This window comes from Chelonia mydas, chromosome 9, assembly GCF_015237465.2.
Source record: "Chelonia mydas isolate rCheMyd1 chromosome 9, rCheMyd1.pri.v2, whole genome shotgun sequence".
Taxonomy (NCBI): domain Eukaryota; kingdom Metazoa; phylum Chordata; order Testudines; family Cheloniidae; genus Chelonia; species Chelonia mydas.
Window position 1 is genome coordinate 28,118,344 of NC_057855.1, and position 16,427 is coordinate 28,134,770.

Here is a 16,427-nt window from a genome sequence, read left to right on the forward strand (position 1 = left end):
GGGCTACGGTTAGCTGAAGAGAACACTCACCACAACCCTTCTTGCCACTGTACCTATCTTCCCTTCAGTTTCCTCTGCCTTCCTTTCCTCCCTGTCTAGCCTCTCTCTGCCCCCACAATCATCCAGTCCCCATAACTTCTCCCTTAATGAAAGCTGGAGCCCAGCTGCCTGGGCTGGACTCCAGTGAGTGCCCCCTGCAGCTGTACATGCAGCAGTATATTCTAGATCCCAAAGCACTTTACAATTGGCTAAGATCCGGGTATATTTGTTAAAGGATTCAAGGAGGTAAAAGATTCTGCTGTCTTCCACAAATCCTTTGTCAGTCCTTCAGCTTTATGTCCCACCTGGATCAAAACAGTCTGACCATTGAAATCTGTGCTCTTTACAAGGACCTGTCATCAAGGCAGAAGTGGGTGACATCATCAGGGTGACCTTCAGGAACAATGGTAGCCACCCCTTCAGCATTCAGCCTCACGGTGTGAGCTACAGCAAGGGCAACGAGGGCACACTGTACCATACCATCTCTGGAGGTGAATATGGAAGCCAGGAGATTCCTGCAGAGAACAAGCAATTGTATATTTTGGTGCATTTGTGATATAAGTAATTGTGTTTATGACCGGGAGGTTAGCTATTGAGCTTGATTTTTAATGCTGATTTTATAACAGGCACTGAAGCGCCTTCTTCACACGTGAGTCCTGGTGCTACATATACGTACGAGTGGAAGGTGTCAGAAGATGTGGGTCCCACCCAGGAAGATCCAGATTGCTTAACCTGGCTTTACTATTCAGCTGCAGATTCAGTCAAAGACACCAACTCTGGCCTTGTGGGCCCTCTCTTAGTATGCAGGAAAGGAACTCTGCTTCCCTCTGGGAAACAGGTAACTCAAGGAGAAAGTGAAAGTGTTTACATCACTCCAACCCAATCTGCTTTCCCTTCCTGAACTGTGACTTCAAAAGCCTGCCAGGCTAAACACGCTTTCCTTTGGGGTGTTTTTTGTGGGGGTGAGTGGGAGGATGTTTGTCTTGTTTGTTTGGGGTGGTGGGATTATGCAGAAGAGAACTGGGAATGGGCTATTTCTAGATCATGGTAAGCAGTAACTAAAGATTGTCACTATTTAATGGGTGTTTGTTGGACAGTATGAAATGTGGGGTCCAGTCCAGTTCCTGATGGGCTGACGTACACATCACAAAGCCACCACCACTGGCACCAAGTGGCATCCTGGCTGGCAAATCTCAGCAGGGAGTCCAGGGACTTGAATGATATAGATACTGAGGTTCCTCCTCATCTCTAGAGGTGGTCTCTGCAGGTCAGTAATGGGACAGTTTGACAGAAGCGTGTGGGTAGCTACAGACCAGGTAGGATGGCTAGAGAGTTTAGAGTTCCTCAGATGAAAGGTTCTATCCATCCATCCATATTTATGTTGCTCTCCCTTATGGTAAGTTATATTCACAAAGTAACTTACCAATAGAAGCCCTTTGCTGTCCTTTAGTTTACTCATTTGTATTTTTCTGTTTGTGCTGGTTCTTATCCCCAGAAAAATGTAGACAAGGAGTTTTTCCTACTTGCTACAGTGTTTGATGAGAATCTGAGCTGGTATTTGGATGATAACATTTTGATGTTTCTAATAAAGCCTAATGACATTGACAAGGAAGATGAGGACTTCCAGGAGTCCAACAAGATGCACTGTAAGGACTTAACTTTATTATAACTAAATAGGCAAATACACCTCTACCCCGATATAACGTGACCCGATATAACACGGGTTCGCATAGAATGCGGTAAAGCTCTGACATGCTGCTCTGAGCAGCGTGTTAAGGGGGCCGGGTTGGGGCCGAGGGGTTCGATAAGGAGCAGAGGGTCTCGGAGGCGGTCAGGGGCTCCTGCCCCAGAGTCTGGAAGGCAGGAGCTGTGGGGGGGCACTTTTGGGGGCCCCGCAGTCCCAGAGTGGCCCGGGAGATTAGCAGGGGGTCGGGAGAAGCCTGCTGCGCTTCCCTCGCCCCGACCCCAGCTGTGTCGCTCGGGGGAGGGGGCTTGGGGGAAGGGATCCCGCCCCGCACTCACCGGCAGCGGCAGAAGCGGAGCAGCCTGGCCCCAGCCCTCTCCGCTCCCGTCAGCTCCCAGCCACTGTGCTCCGCTTCCCGCCGCAGGTGAGTACGGGGGTTGTCCTTTCCTCAGCGTCCCCGCACTCACCGGCATCGGGAAGCGGAGTGCTGCGGCTGAGAGGTGGTGGAGTGGAGCGGGCTGGGGCCACGTTGCTCCGCTTCCTGCCGGTGAGTGCCTGTCAGGGGATGAGGAGTGTGGATAGGGGTCGGAGCAGTCAGGGGACAGGGGGGTTGCATAGGGGGTGGGGTCCTGAGGATGATTAGGGACAGGGGGTCTCTGTAGGGGACTGTCAGGGAATAAGGAACTGGGGGGGGGGGGCAAAGAAAGTTTGATATAACAGTCTCACCTATAATACAGTGAGATTTATTTTATTTTTTGTCTCCCGAGGACCATGTTATATCGGGGTAGAGGTGTACTTTATACAGCATGTTGTCAGTATCTCTCTCTCACACACACTCACCCCCCTTATCTCAGTTCAAGCAAATTATAGTGTGTGCAGAATTACACTTCTACATGTTTCTATATAGAAAGTTAGAGGCTTCATTCAGACTATTTTGAAAATGTGGTTCAATTATTTTTAAGGAATTATTTGTAAAAAGCTCTTTTGCAGTACAACAGTGTATAAGTATTTAAAAATGTCTCACTAGCAGATTGCAGCAAGGGACAAGATCGTACTTGGTACAGTTTAACCAACTGGTGTAGATATACGAAGAATATTATTGTATATTAATTAATGCAAACTGAATATTAAGCATTCATTGAGGATTAACATCTTTATAGTGGATCCATTGTATGGTGGATAAAGGTCACTTAAGTAACAGTTTGAGGATGTGTTTGTACTCTGTTATAGTCTACAACTCCCCTAATGTACAGTAAAGTAAAGTATCTTCAAACAGCTTATCTATCGGCCACTGCTTCCCAATTCAGCCCCAGCTGACAAACTGAGTCTTTAACAATGGCATGATGGAGTTTCATGATGGAGTTCAATAGCTTCTAGATCAAATACATTTAGATTTCAAGATGTGTTCCTCTCCCCCTCCCCAAATTACTAGCTCTGCATGCTCTAGTTGCGACTTGGGCATCAAGTATTTGTTTATTTTTTGTGCCTCATCACCAAATTCAGCAAGCCAATTTTGGTCTCATTGACACCTGTGCAACTCCCATTGCATTGAAATTAGGCCCTCCGTGACACTTGTGCAGCTCCATTGCCTTTGCTAGGTTTGCACAGGTGTAGCTAACTGACATGTAGGCCTGGTCTATACTGCCACTTTACAGCGCTGAAACTTTCTCACTTATGGGTGTGTGAAAAAACACCCTCGCCCGAGTGCTGCAAGTTTCAGCACTGTAAACTGGCAGTGTAGACAGCAGCGCTTTAACATTGCTAGTGAAGACATACCTTTAATTACATTTAATACCCAAGAAGGAATAGAATCCGTTTCGTTCTCTTAGCTGTATTAGCCCTGATGTGATAACTGAAGTATAAAGCAGTGAAACTGTATTTTAGTCAGTAGTGTCTGCAAATGTGTTCCTGAATACACAGAGGAAGCTGATCTGTTGAATAAAACGGTTCCATTTTCCCAATGGCTTTTCATATCAGACTCATACTTTCAAAGAAAATAAAGTATGTAATTCAAAGTTATTGAATATTTGATTTATAAGAACTAGAAAGTTTAGAAGTTGCTTTGTTCTGACAATGATAGAAGAGGACAATGATACATTTTGCCAGACTAGGAAATCACATTATCCCACATATGTTACTAAATATGGATGCAACAGAGAATGTGTTACATGCGCTAATCAGAATACTTTTGGCTTTCACAACTTTCTGTAGCTATTAATGGATATATGTATGGAAACCAGCCTGGCCTTGAGATGTGTAAAGGAAACACTGTTTCTTGGCATTTGATTGGCTTGGGATCGGAGGTTGATATTCATGGGATCTACTTCTCAGAAAACACTTTCCTAACTAAAGGAACAAGAAGGGATACAACAAACCTGTTTCCACACACCACTCTTACAGCTATTATGGAGCCTGACACTGAAGGTGAATAAATGACCATCCTTACCATCCTCTGATATAGTCATCTACCATAGCAAAAGTAATATTAGCAGCTTAGACCAGGAAATCCATTGTTTAATCATTTTATGGCAGTAGTTCTCTGACAATGAACCATGGACCACCAGTAGCCAGTGGAGTCCTCCCAGTGCTTTGCAAAATGACACATTTTAGCAGTAGATTGTGCTTGTACATTATGCCCTGTGAAAGGTGTGTGTAGTTTTGCTTCCCAGAAGCAGCACAGGGAAGGAATCATATCTCAGGCAGATACAAGTCTTTCCCTGTTCCCTATTTCCCATTACTAATAGTAGATTGCTTCCCCCACTTCTCCCTGCACCAGCTAGGCTGTGCTGGCCAGCACACAGCTGGAATCAAAACTCTACCCACTCCTTGCCTTCTTGCTTGCAGGGGGTAGTTGGTATGCAGGTCCTTCTGACCCCAAACCCAAGGTGCCCGGAGGTTATGCAGTGGCACAGAAGAGCGGGAAGTGGAATCTCCTTGCATCCTTGCCTGGCTGTGTAGGTCAGGCCACAATCTAGTCAATTTGAACCAGGCAATGAGTTGCTAGGCAAAGAGAAGGTGATTCTGTTCCAAAGTGGTCCCCAGAAAGACCGCCACTTTATGGAGCATTGCTTACTACAGAACATGACGACTGAAAGAAGGTATAAAGCTGAGAACAGTTTTAGATGTTGGCCCAAATCCAAAGGTTCAAACACTTAAATCTTGGGTTTAGGTACCTAAATCCTAGTTTTGGCTCCAGCAGGGTTTTGTGGATCACAGTGAACCCTGTAGGCTCTTAAACTCACTCAGTGACTTAAGTTTTCAGGATAGAAGTTCCCTCTACCTATGTTTCTGTCTCTGGGCAGGAACGTCTCCCACCTAAGCTCCAGAACAATCCACAAACCAAGGGAAGACAGGCATTCAGCTGCCTATTTTGCCTATTCCACGGGGCCAGATCTGGTAGGCAGCCTCTGACTACTAAGTATTTATTCACAATGGAACACTCATTGGGTCTCAAAGAGAGAGAAAAAATGACTTTGTGGTTAGGAAATCCACCTTGGAAGTGGGAGACCCTGGCTCCAGTACCCCTGCTTCAAATCACTGTTTCATTATTTAGCTATAGGGAAAGAGCTTCACCAGGACAAACTGGGAGAGCCCCACATCAGAATATCCCATAGCTCAGTGATCAGTGCACTTTCCTGAGAGGTCAGAGACCCCTGCTCAAATCCTTTCCCCCACCTCTGGCACAGAGGGAATTAAAAACTAAACTTACATCCTAGACAACCAGCTTTAACCAATAAGTGGGGGGATCCCCCACCACTTACAACTGTTGTGTATGTAGTGGGAAGCTACTTAGGTGCCCAAATTGCTTGACTCCTCTCCTGGGAATTGCTAAACAGAGAGATTGGGACCTTCCTTCGGTACCTATTTCTGTGAGAGGGCTGGGGGCTAGCACAATCTAAGGCCTCAATTCTGCCAGTATTTACACGTGTTTAACTTTACTACTGAGTAGGACCATTGGACAAGCACCTTGCATGTTGCTAGAGCTTATAGTCTGTGTTTCAAGGAGTTTATAGTCTAAATCAACACAGGTGATACAGCACAGACATAGAGGACACATAGATTGAGGGTTCCTATCTGTGCAGGTTTTCTTTTAATCTCCTTGCTTGTTATGTGTGTGTCTCTGTCTGTCTCTCTCTAGGGGTTTTTGAAGTGGAGTGCTTGACAACAGATCACTACACGGGGGGCATGAAACAGAAATACAAAGTGAAAAAATGCGATTGGTGGAATCTGTTTCCATCGCTATATTTACATGAAAAGACTTACTATATTGCAGCAGTGGAAGTTGAATGGGACTATTCTCCCAGCAGAACATGGGAACATGAGAGGCATGAATTCCATGAGGAAAGGTAATAATGAATATCCAAAAACCCCATCACCAACATATTTGAGACTAAGGGCACGTCTTCACTAGCAACACTAAAGCGCTGTAGCGTTGCTAGTGTAGTCACGGCATAGCACTGGGAGAGAGCTCTCCTAGCGCTCTTTTAAAAAACAAACACACACAAAAAAAACCTCCATGAGGGGGTAGCTACCCGTGCTGGGGCACTGTCACCTTACAGCACTGAAACTTGCTGCGCTCCCCTTTTTTCACACCCCTGAGAGAGAAAGTTGCAGTGCTGTAAAGTGCCAGTGTAGACAAGGCCTAACTTGTTATGGTTATGGGTGGTGGGCGGGAGGAAACTAGCCCTGGAAAGAAACTAGCCCAGGCATATCCTGGTGGGCCTTGTGTCACAGGGTTGAGCAATCCCAACTGTGTGGTGCTTCTTTTACAGAATTGTAAAAACCCTTGTTTACAACTCCCCTGCTGATTAATGGTCGTGTAACACCTGCCGGGGTGTGGCTTACCACCTTTGTTGTCACTAAAGAACTAGCAATGGAGACTCCCAAACTTACAACATATTTCAACAACCATACAGCAAAATCTGAATTTCATACCCACTAATGATATACATATTTTGACGGAACAGTAGGTTTCAGCAGATCATGACCTTTTCTATAACACCTCACATGACATACTTTGTACAAAACATATATCATAATTACATGACACTGGTGAATATGGGGGTGTTGAGGTACATAATGCCACAAACACTTATATGTAACATCTTACCTACTTGCTTGGAGAACCCCATGCACGCTTTAGATGGTAAACATTTACCAAGGAGAATGACCCTTCTCTTCTTTACTTCCCACATATGTATAAATTCCTTTATTTTAAAGAGAACTGTTACACCATAACCAGACCTGCATCACTATGAAGCCTTAGCCTAGATGGATTACTATTACGACTATTCTTATTGCCTCAGTCAGCTGATTGTTTAGTTTGCCCCAGTTATGAGCTCATGTCAGTGAGAGCTAGGGTGTTTTGTGACTGAGTCCCAGCCGTGGTATTCACTGCCTACTAAAAATTTGTCTGGCTTCCAATTCCAGGCAAGGCTATTGAAATATACCAAGTAATTGTTTATATTTACACCTGTTAGTTTGCTCATATTTTCATTCAGCTGTCCCCACACCCGCCATTTCATTGTTTTTTCAATTAACTACCCTGTTCTCCAGCAATTCTCAGTCCATGCAGAGCTCTGCAGGCTTCTTCCTATCCCTGGGGACACTTGGGTCTGGGTCCACAAAGGGATTTAGGTATTGGGACATTAAGAATTGCAACACCTAATTTTTGGGCACCTTGAAAATTACTGTAATCCACAAAGACTGAGTTATAGCTGCCCAGGTTCCCTGTACAATGAATGGGAAGAGATAGATACCTAAATATGGGATCCACAAAAGCCAGTGTGGGGAGCCATCTAAGCTAGCCAATAGGAGATGCCACTAAGGGGGATCCTAAGGCATACGCCTCCCACAGGGTCAGTGCTGTGACACAGAGGCCCAGTGGTGCCAACTGCATTACTCTGTCAGCAACTCCTAGTTGGCCTGACAAACTCACTACAACTAACACATTGCTTTCATGGCATTCATCCATAAATAGCATCTTTTATCAAGTATCAAATGAAAGCTGGTATCACACTGCTACAGCTCACAAAGGCTTATGCTCAAATAAATTTGTTAGTCTCTAAGGTGCCACAAGTCCTCCTTTTCATATTACCCTTTCTCACTCTTAAAATCTTAACCTTTGTTAACTTATACTTGCTTTCAGTATAAACAGATTACAGTGCTGAGGTGTTATAATGGAGCTGATACTCAGTTGAATCAAAGAAGCTGGTGCATGTATACTAACAAACCTGATAATTACTGAGAGTGTCTGTGGAGGGGACTGGACACAACAGGGGGATGGACGCTTCTGAGGTGTTTGGGGCCTAGAATACACCAAGTATTAATCTCCAAGGCAAAGCAAGGGCTCGCAGAGCCCTGAGGATTTTGTTTTGGTGGCTAACGGACAGTGTCAGGGAGCTGACCCACGTATGAAGTTTAACATCAGCAAGACTCTCTCACTGAGGAGGGGGGTTGGGAATCACAGAATCACAGAATCTCAGAGTTGGAAGGGACCTCAGGAGGTCATCTAGTCCAACCCCGGCTCAAAGCATGACCAATCCCCAGTTTTTGCCCCAGATCCCTCAATGGCCCCCTCAAGGATTGAACTCACAACCCTGGGTTTAGCAGGCCAATGCTCAAACCGGGGGAACATGGTGACCCACAGTCCGGGGTACCCTGAGAAAGTGTCACAGGCACTGAATTGCAGGCTGCAGCGAGGCACCTCTCTCTGCTTGCAGGGATGCTGGAACAATTTGCATTGTGAGGGTGCTGAGAGCGATTTAACCAAACCATAAATCCTGTATATGATAGAAACCGCTTCAAACCAGCGGTGTGGCAGCACCCATGTCTGCTTGTGATCCAAAGCTGGGAGCCCCCCTCCAAGATTGAGGCGGTTTAGGTGCCAAAGCTGCTTCTGGCGAGAACAGCTTCTGTATCAAACTAACCCCAAACAAAATGACCAGGGTCTCAGCTCAGCTGGATACATGGGCAGGGACCCACTGTTTAAATACACAAGTCATTCAGGTCCATTGAAGTCAATGCTCACCTGCGTAAGTACCCTGCTGAATTTGAATCTTTGTAGTTGTAGGCCTCCTGATCTCTGCTGAGATTCTAGCTTTTTCCCAGTGGCTGTTTTCTTTACGGTCCAGAGGCACATCACAACAAAAAATATTTGTACAGTAGAAATAGCCAATTCAGTGGTACATTTACTGTAGTATTTAGCTGTGTTTGCAATTTTATTATGGTTAACTGTACAGGGTCCTGACATACTGTTGTGAAGGATGCTGTAAGAACATAGAAAGAGGCTTTTATTGAATTCCTGAGTTTGTCTCCTTTCCTCTAGCCCTGGAAATCCATTTTTAAATAAAGAAGATAAGTTCATTGGTTCGAAGTACAAGAAAGTTGTTTATAGGAAATACACAGACAGCACGTTCAGCACTCCCAAGGAAAGGGCAGAGGAGCAGCAGCATCTGGAAATTTTAGGTATGGTCATAATAAATTTAGACCTGACAGAAATGCAGACTTTATGAATCCGAATACAGTGATTTCTACTCTACAAGACAAACTAGAGAATAAGCAGAACAACACTGGGCCTGCTTCTACTCACACCAGTATACCTCCATCGGACTTGAACGTAATTAGTCCTGATTTACATAGATGTAAGTGAGATTGGACCTGTGTTTGCAGTAGAAGAGGAAATCCCAATTTATGAACGCATGCATTATATTTAAGGTACATACAGCACTGTTTTCAGATTTGGTCTAAGATTGGATAGCTAAATCCATACGGATTTCAATGAGAGCTACAGATGCTCAGCACCTTTGAAAGTTAGGCTACCTACTTAGGTGAGTCACGTCAGACACAGGTTTGAAAATATTGGTCAGAGTAATACATCAGCTGTGTCCATTAGTTGAAATCATCAGTTGTTTTTAAGCTGCTGTCGTACACCTTCAACTATCACATTGCATTATAATCTGTGCTTTTGGGTGCAGTTCTGGTGTGGGATGGGGTACAGGCTCTGGGCTGGAGCCAGAGATGAGGGGTTCAGGATGCAGGAGGTAGATCCAGGCTGGGGCAGGAGCTAGGGGTGCAGGGTCTGGCTGAGGGTGTGGGCTCTGAGGTGGGGCCAGGGATGAGGGATTTGGGGTCCAGGAGTGGTTCTGGGCTGGGGCAGAAGAGTTTGGAGTGTGGGAGGGGGTTCCGAGCTGAGGCAGGGGGTTGGGACACAGGAGGAGGTGAGGGGTGCGGGCTCCAGGCAGTGCTCACATCAGGCAGCTCCCCGCAAGTGGCGAAGTGTCCCTTGGCTCCTAAGCAGAGGCGTGGCCAGGTGGCTCTGTGCTCTACCTCCGCCCAGGTGGCCACCCCTCCACCTAGGAGCCAAGGGACATGTCGCCACTTGCAGGAAGCCGCACGCAGACAGGTAGGGAGCCTGCCAACGGGACTTTTAATGGCCTGGTCAGTTCCAGGTGTCGAAAACCGGACACCTGATAACACTAACAGTGGGTCATACTGCAAGGTGAACTGTCAGGAGGGAGGTTACTAGTGGAGTTCCACAGGGGTAGGTCTGCTAAAATCTTTTAAACATTTTTATTAATGACCTTGGCACAAAAAGACAGTGTGTGCTAATAAAATTTGCAGATGACAAAAGTTGGGAGGTATTGCCAATATGGAGAAGGACTGGAATATCATACAAGAAGATTTGGATGACCTTGAAAACTGGAGTAATAGGAGTGGGATAAGATTTAAATTGTGCAAGGTCATACACTTAGGGATGAACAACAAGACTTTTTGCTATAAATTGGGGACTTAGACGTAACAGAGGAGGAGTAGAGGGACATGGGTATACTGGTCAGTCACAGGCTGATAATGAGCTGCCAATGTGATGTGACCATGAAAGGCTAATTCAGTCCTAGTCTGTTTTAGGTGAGGTATTTCCAGTAGAGATAGGTAAGTGTTGTTACCATTGTACAAGGCATTGGTGACCACCTCACCAGGGATACTGTGTGCAATTCTAGTCTCCCAGGTTTAAGAAAGATGAATTCAAACTAGATCAGGTGCAGAGAAGTGCTACTAGGATGATCAGAGTAACGGAGAACGTGCCTTACTGGAGGAGACTTAAGGATCTAAGGGTACGTCTTCACTACCCGCCGGCTCAGCAGATCTATCGGGGATCGATTTATCGTGTCTCGTCTAGACATGATAAATCGATCTCCGAATCAACGCCTGTACTCCACCTTGGCAGGAGGAGTAAGTGGAGTCAATGGGGGAGCCGCTGCGATCCACTCACCGCCATGAGGACAGCCAGATAACTCGAACTAAGATACTTTGACTTCACCTACGCGAATAGCATAGCGGAAGTTGCGTATCTTACTTCGAACCCCCCCGCCGTGTAGTCCAGGCCTTAGCTTTTGTTTTGTTAAGCTAAACAAGCCAAGAGGTGATGTGATTCTTCTCTGTAAACACATCTGCGGGTATGTCTACACTGCCCGCCTGATTGGCGGGGAGTGATCGATCCAGCGGGGGCGGGGGGGGGTCAATTAGATGCTATAAATCGATCCCCGAGCACTTTCCCGTCAACTCCTGTACTCCCCCGCCGAGAGGCACAGGCAGAGTCGACGGGGGAGCGGCAGCAGTCGACTCACCATAGTGAAGACACCGCGGCGAGCAGATCTAAGTACGTCGACTTCAGCTATGTTATTCACGTAGCTGAAGTTAAGTAACTTAGATTGATTCCCCACCCCCCCTCACAGTGTAGACCAGGGGTTTGAGAAACACCAGGGAGGGAGAGGAGTTATTTAAATTAAGGGCCAATGTTGGCACAAGAACAAATGGATAGAAACTGGCCATCAACAAGTTTAGGCTTGAAGTGAGACTCAGGTTTCTAACCATTAGAGAAATGAAGTTCTGGAACAGCCTTCTAAGGGGGTCAGTGGGTGCAAAAAGCCTTACGTGTTTCAAGACTGAGCTTGATAAGTTTTATGGAGGAGATAATAAAGTGTTCCCTACAATGGCATATACCATTTGTGTCTATTAGCAAATATCTCCAGTGGCTGGAGATGGGACACTAAATGGGGAGGGCTCCAAGTTACTAGAGAGAATTCTTTTGGGGCTTTGAATGGTGGGTCTTTCCCACATGCTCAGGGTCTAAATCATCTTCATACTTTGGGTCAGGAAGGAATTTCCCCCCAGGTTAGACTGGCAGAGACCCTGGGTTTTTTTGTCTTCCCCTGAAGCATGGGGTTCTGGTCACTTGCTGGTTATAACTAGTGTAAATGATGGATTATCTGTAACTCGAAGGCTTTAAAATCAAGGTTTGAGGACTTCAGTGACTCAGCCAGAGGTTATGGGCCTATTGCAGGAGTGGATGGGACAGGTTCTGTGGCCTGTGATGTGCAAGAGGTCAAACTAGATAATCAGGATGGTTCCTTCTGGCCTTAATCTGAGTCTAATAAACAATTTACAATTATTACACACACACGATTTGTGCTTACTGAATCTACTCTTTCCATAATGAATAATTCACCAGGTTTGGACTCAGTTTTCCTGGGCTAGGTATTAGAGTAGAGACCTCATGCCTACTTCTGCTGCATGTTCACACATAACACAAGAAGCGGCCTTTTTACTAGTGTGACCATCTTTCGAGCTGGGAAAGATTTGTCTTTCTTTTCAACCCAACAGGTCCTTTACTTCTCGCAAACGTTGGCGATAAAGTTACAATTGTTTTTAAGAATTTGGCCACGAGACCTTATTCTATACATGCCCACGGAGTGAAAACGGACAGTTCCACTGTTGCTGTAACTCAGCCAGGTAAACCACATCACTTACTCCACTGTGCTCACAGCAAACTTCAAGCTATTTAATAAAGGCTTGGGGGGGGGGGGACCCAAAAAACCCCTTCTTCCACTCAGCCACCGCAATTTTACTAAGGTGGTATTGCTTTCATGAAAATACAATCAGTTATAATATTTTCATAGAACTATTAGTTAATTAGCATTTAACGCTCCTCATTTACAATTATTGCGCTGTATCTTAAGCTATGCTACACTTACAATGCAACAGTGGGACAACTGCAGCTGTGCTGGTATAGCACTTCAGTGCTGACACTCACTACAGTGATGGCAGGGGTTCTCCTGTTGCCATAGTTAATCCACCTCCCAAGAAGCACTAGCTAGGTCAACAGAAGACTTTGTCCATCAAACTAGCGCTATCTACACCAGGGGTTAGGACAGCTTAACTAAGGAGTTTGGATTTTTCACAACCTGAGCATCGCAGCTGGGTCAATTTAACTTTTTAGCGTAGACTTGGCCTTAGAAATACAGTGCCAGATCCTGCAGTCACATTTCACAGTCCTTAAACAGGCAAGTCTCCCATTGAAGAAAATAGATTTGGCAATTTAAGAACAGCATGATTTGGCCTGTGCAATCTCTGTTATTTCAAAAGTTATTCTGGGTTCTCTGTCTTCTTCATAGAATGCAGGGTTCCTTTGTTAAGAAGTGGCAGAACTGAATAGTGGCATCACACAAAGGGATTTGAGCAAGAGTTCAAGTATCTGCAGAAGGGAAATAACAACAAATGAGTCAGCCACAGCTGCACTCAAGAAGAGGAAGTTCATGGCAAAAATAAACTGTAAATTAAAATACCATCTGTTTCAGGACAACTTCTTAGATAACGTTTCCTGAAGGGCAATGAATTGTATCATGCCCTGGGTTGTTTGTTAAAATATCCTGCAAAGCATGATTTCATTGTCAAGTGAGGACGGGGGAAAACCCCCATCAACTTGGTCAATTTTTTAGACCTAAAATCCTTGACAACATCCTTTGAATCAGTTGCCATCAGCTTCTTTGAATAAATAAAGTTGTGGACTGGGTGAATAAAGTGAGTACACCTTTAAAATACACTAATATGTACTTAATTCAGGTGAAACAAGAACCTACATCTGGAAAATCCCTGACCGATCTGGTTCTGGGAAAGGTGATCCCTCCTGTATTCCTTGGGCCTATTACTCAGTTGTGGATAAAGTTAAGGTACGTTTCTAATGACAGTTAAACAAAAATTCCTTTACAGTGAAAAGGAAAGGAGTTTGAACTCTTCCATTTTCTGTTTTCTCTGATGAAAGCAAAGCCCCTGCTACCGCTGCTATTTAGGCAGACTTATTACTTTAAAGGGCATAATAATTCCATACTGAGTTACTGGTTTGTAATTTCACTGCATTCCTGCTATTATGTACTGGTTAGCCTAAACTAATATTTAAAGCAACCATCCTAAAAATCCTTGAAAGAGCTGATTACATTAATGGAGCAAATATGTAATTGGTCATTTGCATGGAAAACTGCCACATGCAAATTGAGCACAACAGTGCAAAAAAAAAAAAAATCTGAAAACAGAGGGTTATTGCATGTGTGTTTAGTTGAAGTCACCCTGGAATGGAGACCAAGTACAAAAATATCTCTAATGAATTTTGGAAAGAGAGACAAGCAAGTTAAAACAGGATTAAAATTGAAGCTGTTTTGTAACATTAACTCTAGCACCAACTACAATAGACGGAGAGAAGAAACAGTCGCTGTTTATGCTGTATTGCACCTTGTGCTGCCCCAGGATTAAATTAATAACCCTCCTCTTTATCTGTGAGATTTCCTCGTTCAATTGTCAATTACCAAATGCCAGCAGAAATGCATTCTCATCCTCGGTAGTGATGTTGTTACTAATGAGTATTCCACTCCGCTATTAAAGCCCATTCTACTTAGATAAGACACCCATGAGAATTTTGTTTTTGTGTTTTCAGGATACGTACAGTGGATTAATAGGGACGCTTGTTGTCTGTCCCAAGCAGTATTTGCCCACATTTCTGTTGACAAAGAGAGTTGAATTTGCTCTTCTTTTTATGGTTTTTGATGAAAACGAGTCTTGGTACTTAGATGAAAATATCAAAACTTATTCTGCCAATCCAGACAAAGTAAACAAAGAAGATGAGGAATTTATTGAAAGCAATAAAATGCATGGTACGTTTCCCAGTTTCATTTCACTGTATCTTTGATATCTGTGGCTGTCAAATTTGTTTCTGAAATCTGTGATCTTTTGGTTCTGGGTGTATATGTGACTTTCCAAGCTTTAATAGATGTCCAGTTATGAGGCCCAAGCCTTACTCAGATAGGCAAGAACCCTTATTTGGCAGGACAGCACTTAAGCATATGCTTAAGTTCCATTTAAATAAAAATACTGAAATACAGTTTTATGGTTTTATCATATTCTATTTTTACCCATAAAGTTATCCACGTTGAAATTCTAATCCCTAAAATCAATTGTTAAATTTCAACATGTTGGGCCAAGTGCTAATATAAGGCCTAATCCTGAAAGGTACTGAGCATCTCCTGAGAGCTTTGATTCTGCGTTCCACAGGAGCTGAAGATTCACAAGACCTCACAGTATTATCCCCATGCTAGGGTAGAGCACTCTCTAGCCTCTTTTCCCACTGAGCAAATGTGGGATGTATCATATCATCAGATCCTATCCTCATAGGTTTTCTTATTTGATAGGGACAGTACATTCAGTCAGTGCCTTTATTTTTTTAAGGGACATTCAAAGTAGTTCTGATTGCCTACCACTAGCATTAAACTCTCAAATTCCTCTGCCATTAAAACCTAGATAACAATAAAACAAAATGTGTTTTGTATCCCCCTCTCCCCAGCCATTAATGGAAAACTGTTTGGAAACTTACATGGTCTTACAATGCATGTTGGAGATAAAGTAAGCTGGTACCTGATGGGAATGGGGAATGAAGTAGACATGCATACAGCACATTTCCATGGCCATAGCTTTGATTATAAGGTAAAATTCCTTTTATGTTCATTTCTTACTGTGCTCACTCTTTTCATGAGGATTATGGGGGAATGAGATGTTACAATCTTAAGCTACAGTCCTGTAACTTGAATTTACAGTATTTATATATAAAAAATATTTGCTCAGACCAAGATACCTTTATATAAGAGAAGACAAGATAACGTTTGATTATGGGATTTAGTATAGGTACGTGTCTCATGCTACCTCCACAATTTATCTCCAAGTTGCCACACTCATGATATGAAAATTGTGCTTCTCCCACCCCCTCACACAGTTGTCCTAGTTAAATTTTTTTATTAAAAATTCTGAAAGGAAGATCTATGAACATATGAATTAATGGCTCTGTGAAGTGAGGCTGCTTTGGAGTTGACATACTTGGAGAAAGAGCTCTGTGTAAGCTCAAAAGTTGTGTCTCTCACCAACAGAAGTTGGTCCAAGAAAAGATATCACCTCACCCACCTTGTCTCTCTAACATACTGGGCCAAAACTTAATCCCATTAGAAGTCCTGTTAAGAACACTGAATGACTTCTGTGAGAGTGTGCGCACCTGTGTAAGTCTGAGGAGAATGTAGCCCATTGTACAGCCATCTATCGATGCAGCACTGTGTATTTATCCATTACATAGGTGTAATTGCTATTGTTGTTTTTCCCCTTGAAGCGCACTGGAGTTTACCGGGCTGATGTCTTTGACCTTTTCCCTGGCACATTTCAAACTGTGGAAATGCTTCCAAAGTACCCTGGCACCTGGTTACTGCACTGTCATGTGACTGACCATATCCATGGTGGCATGGAAACTACCTACACAGTGCTCCCCAAAGAAGGTAAGACTGGCTAACCTAGATCAATCAGAGGGACATGTTTAAGGACGTATTACTGAATATAG

The 16,427-nt window shown here is 44.1% G+C and overlaps 1 protein-coding gene across 4 annotated transcripts in view; it reads left to right on the forward strand.

Annotated features, from left to right (window-relative positions):
• Positions 1 to 16,427, forward strand: part of LOC102947659 (ceruloplasmin) — a 35,419-nt gene that overhangs the window by 16,113 nt on the left and 2,879 nt on the right. For 2 of the 4 annotated variants that reach the window (XM_037908263.2, XM_043522019.1), the window contains exons 8-18: positions 390 to 530; positions 666 to 877; positions 1,535 to 1,685; positions 3,935 to 4,147; positions 5,862 to 6,069; positions 9,051 to 9,190; positions 12,386 to 12,514; positions 13,625 to 13,731; positions 14,490 to 14,706; positions 15,393 to 15,532; positions 16,203 to 16,365. In XM_037908263.2, coding sequence (XP_037764191.1) covers positions 390 to 530; positions 666 to 877; positions 1,535 to 1,685; positions 3,935 to 4,147; positions 5,862 to 6,069; positions 9,051 to 9,190; positions 12,386 to 12,514; positions 13,625 to 13,731; positions 14,490 to 14,706; positions 15,393 to 15,532; positions 16,203 to 16,365 — 1,821 coding nt within the window. Of the gene's footprint in view, positions 1 to 389; positions 531 to 665; positions 878 to 1,534; positions 1,686 to 3,934; positions 4,148 to 5,861; positions 6,070 to 9,050; positions 9,191 to 12,385; positions 12,515 to 13,624; positions 13,732 to 14,489; positions 14,707 to 15,392; positions 15,533 to 16,202; positions 16,380 to 16,427 lie in introns of those variants that run through there. The other 2 variants (XM_037908264.2, XR_006283613.1) reach the window with 2 other exon arrangements.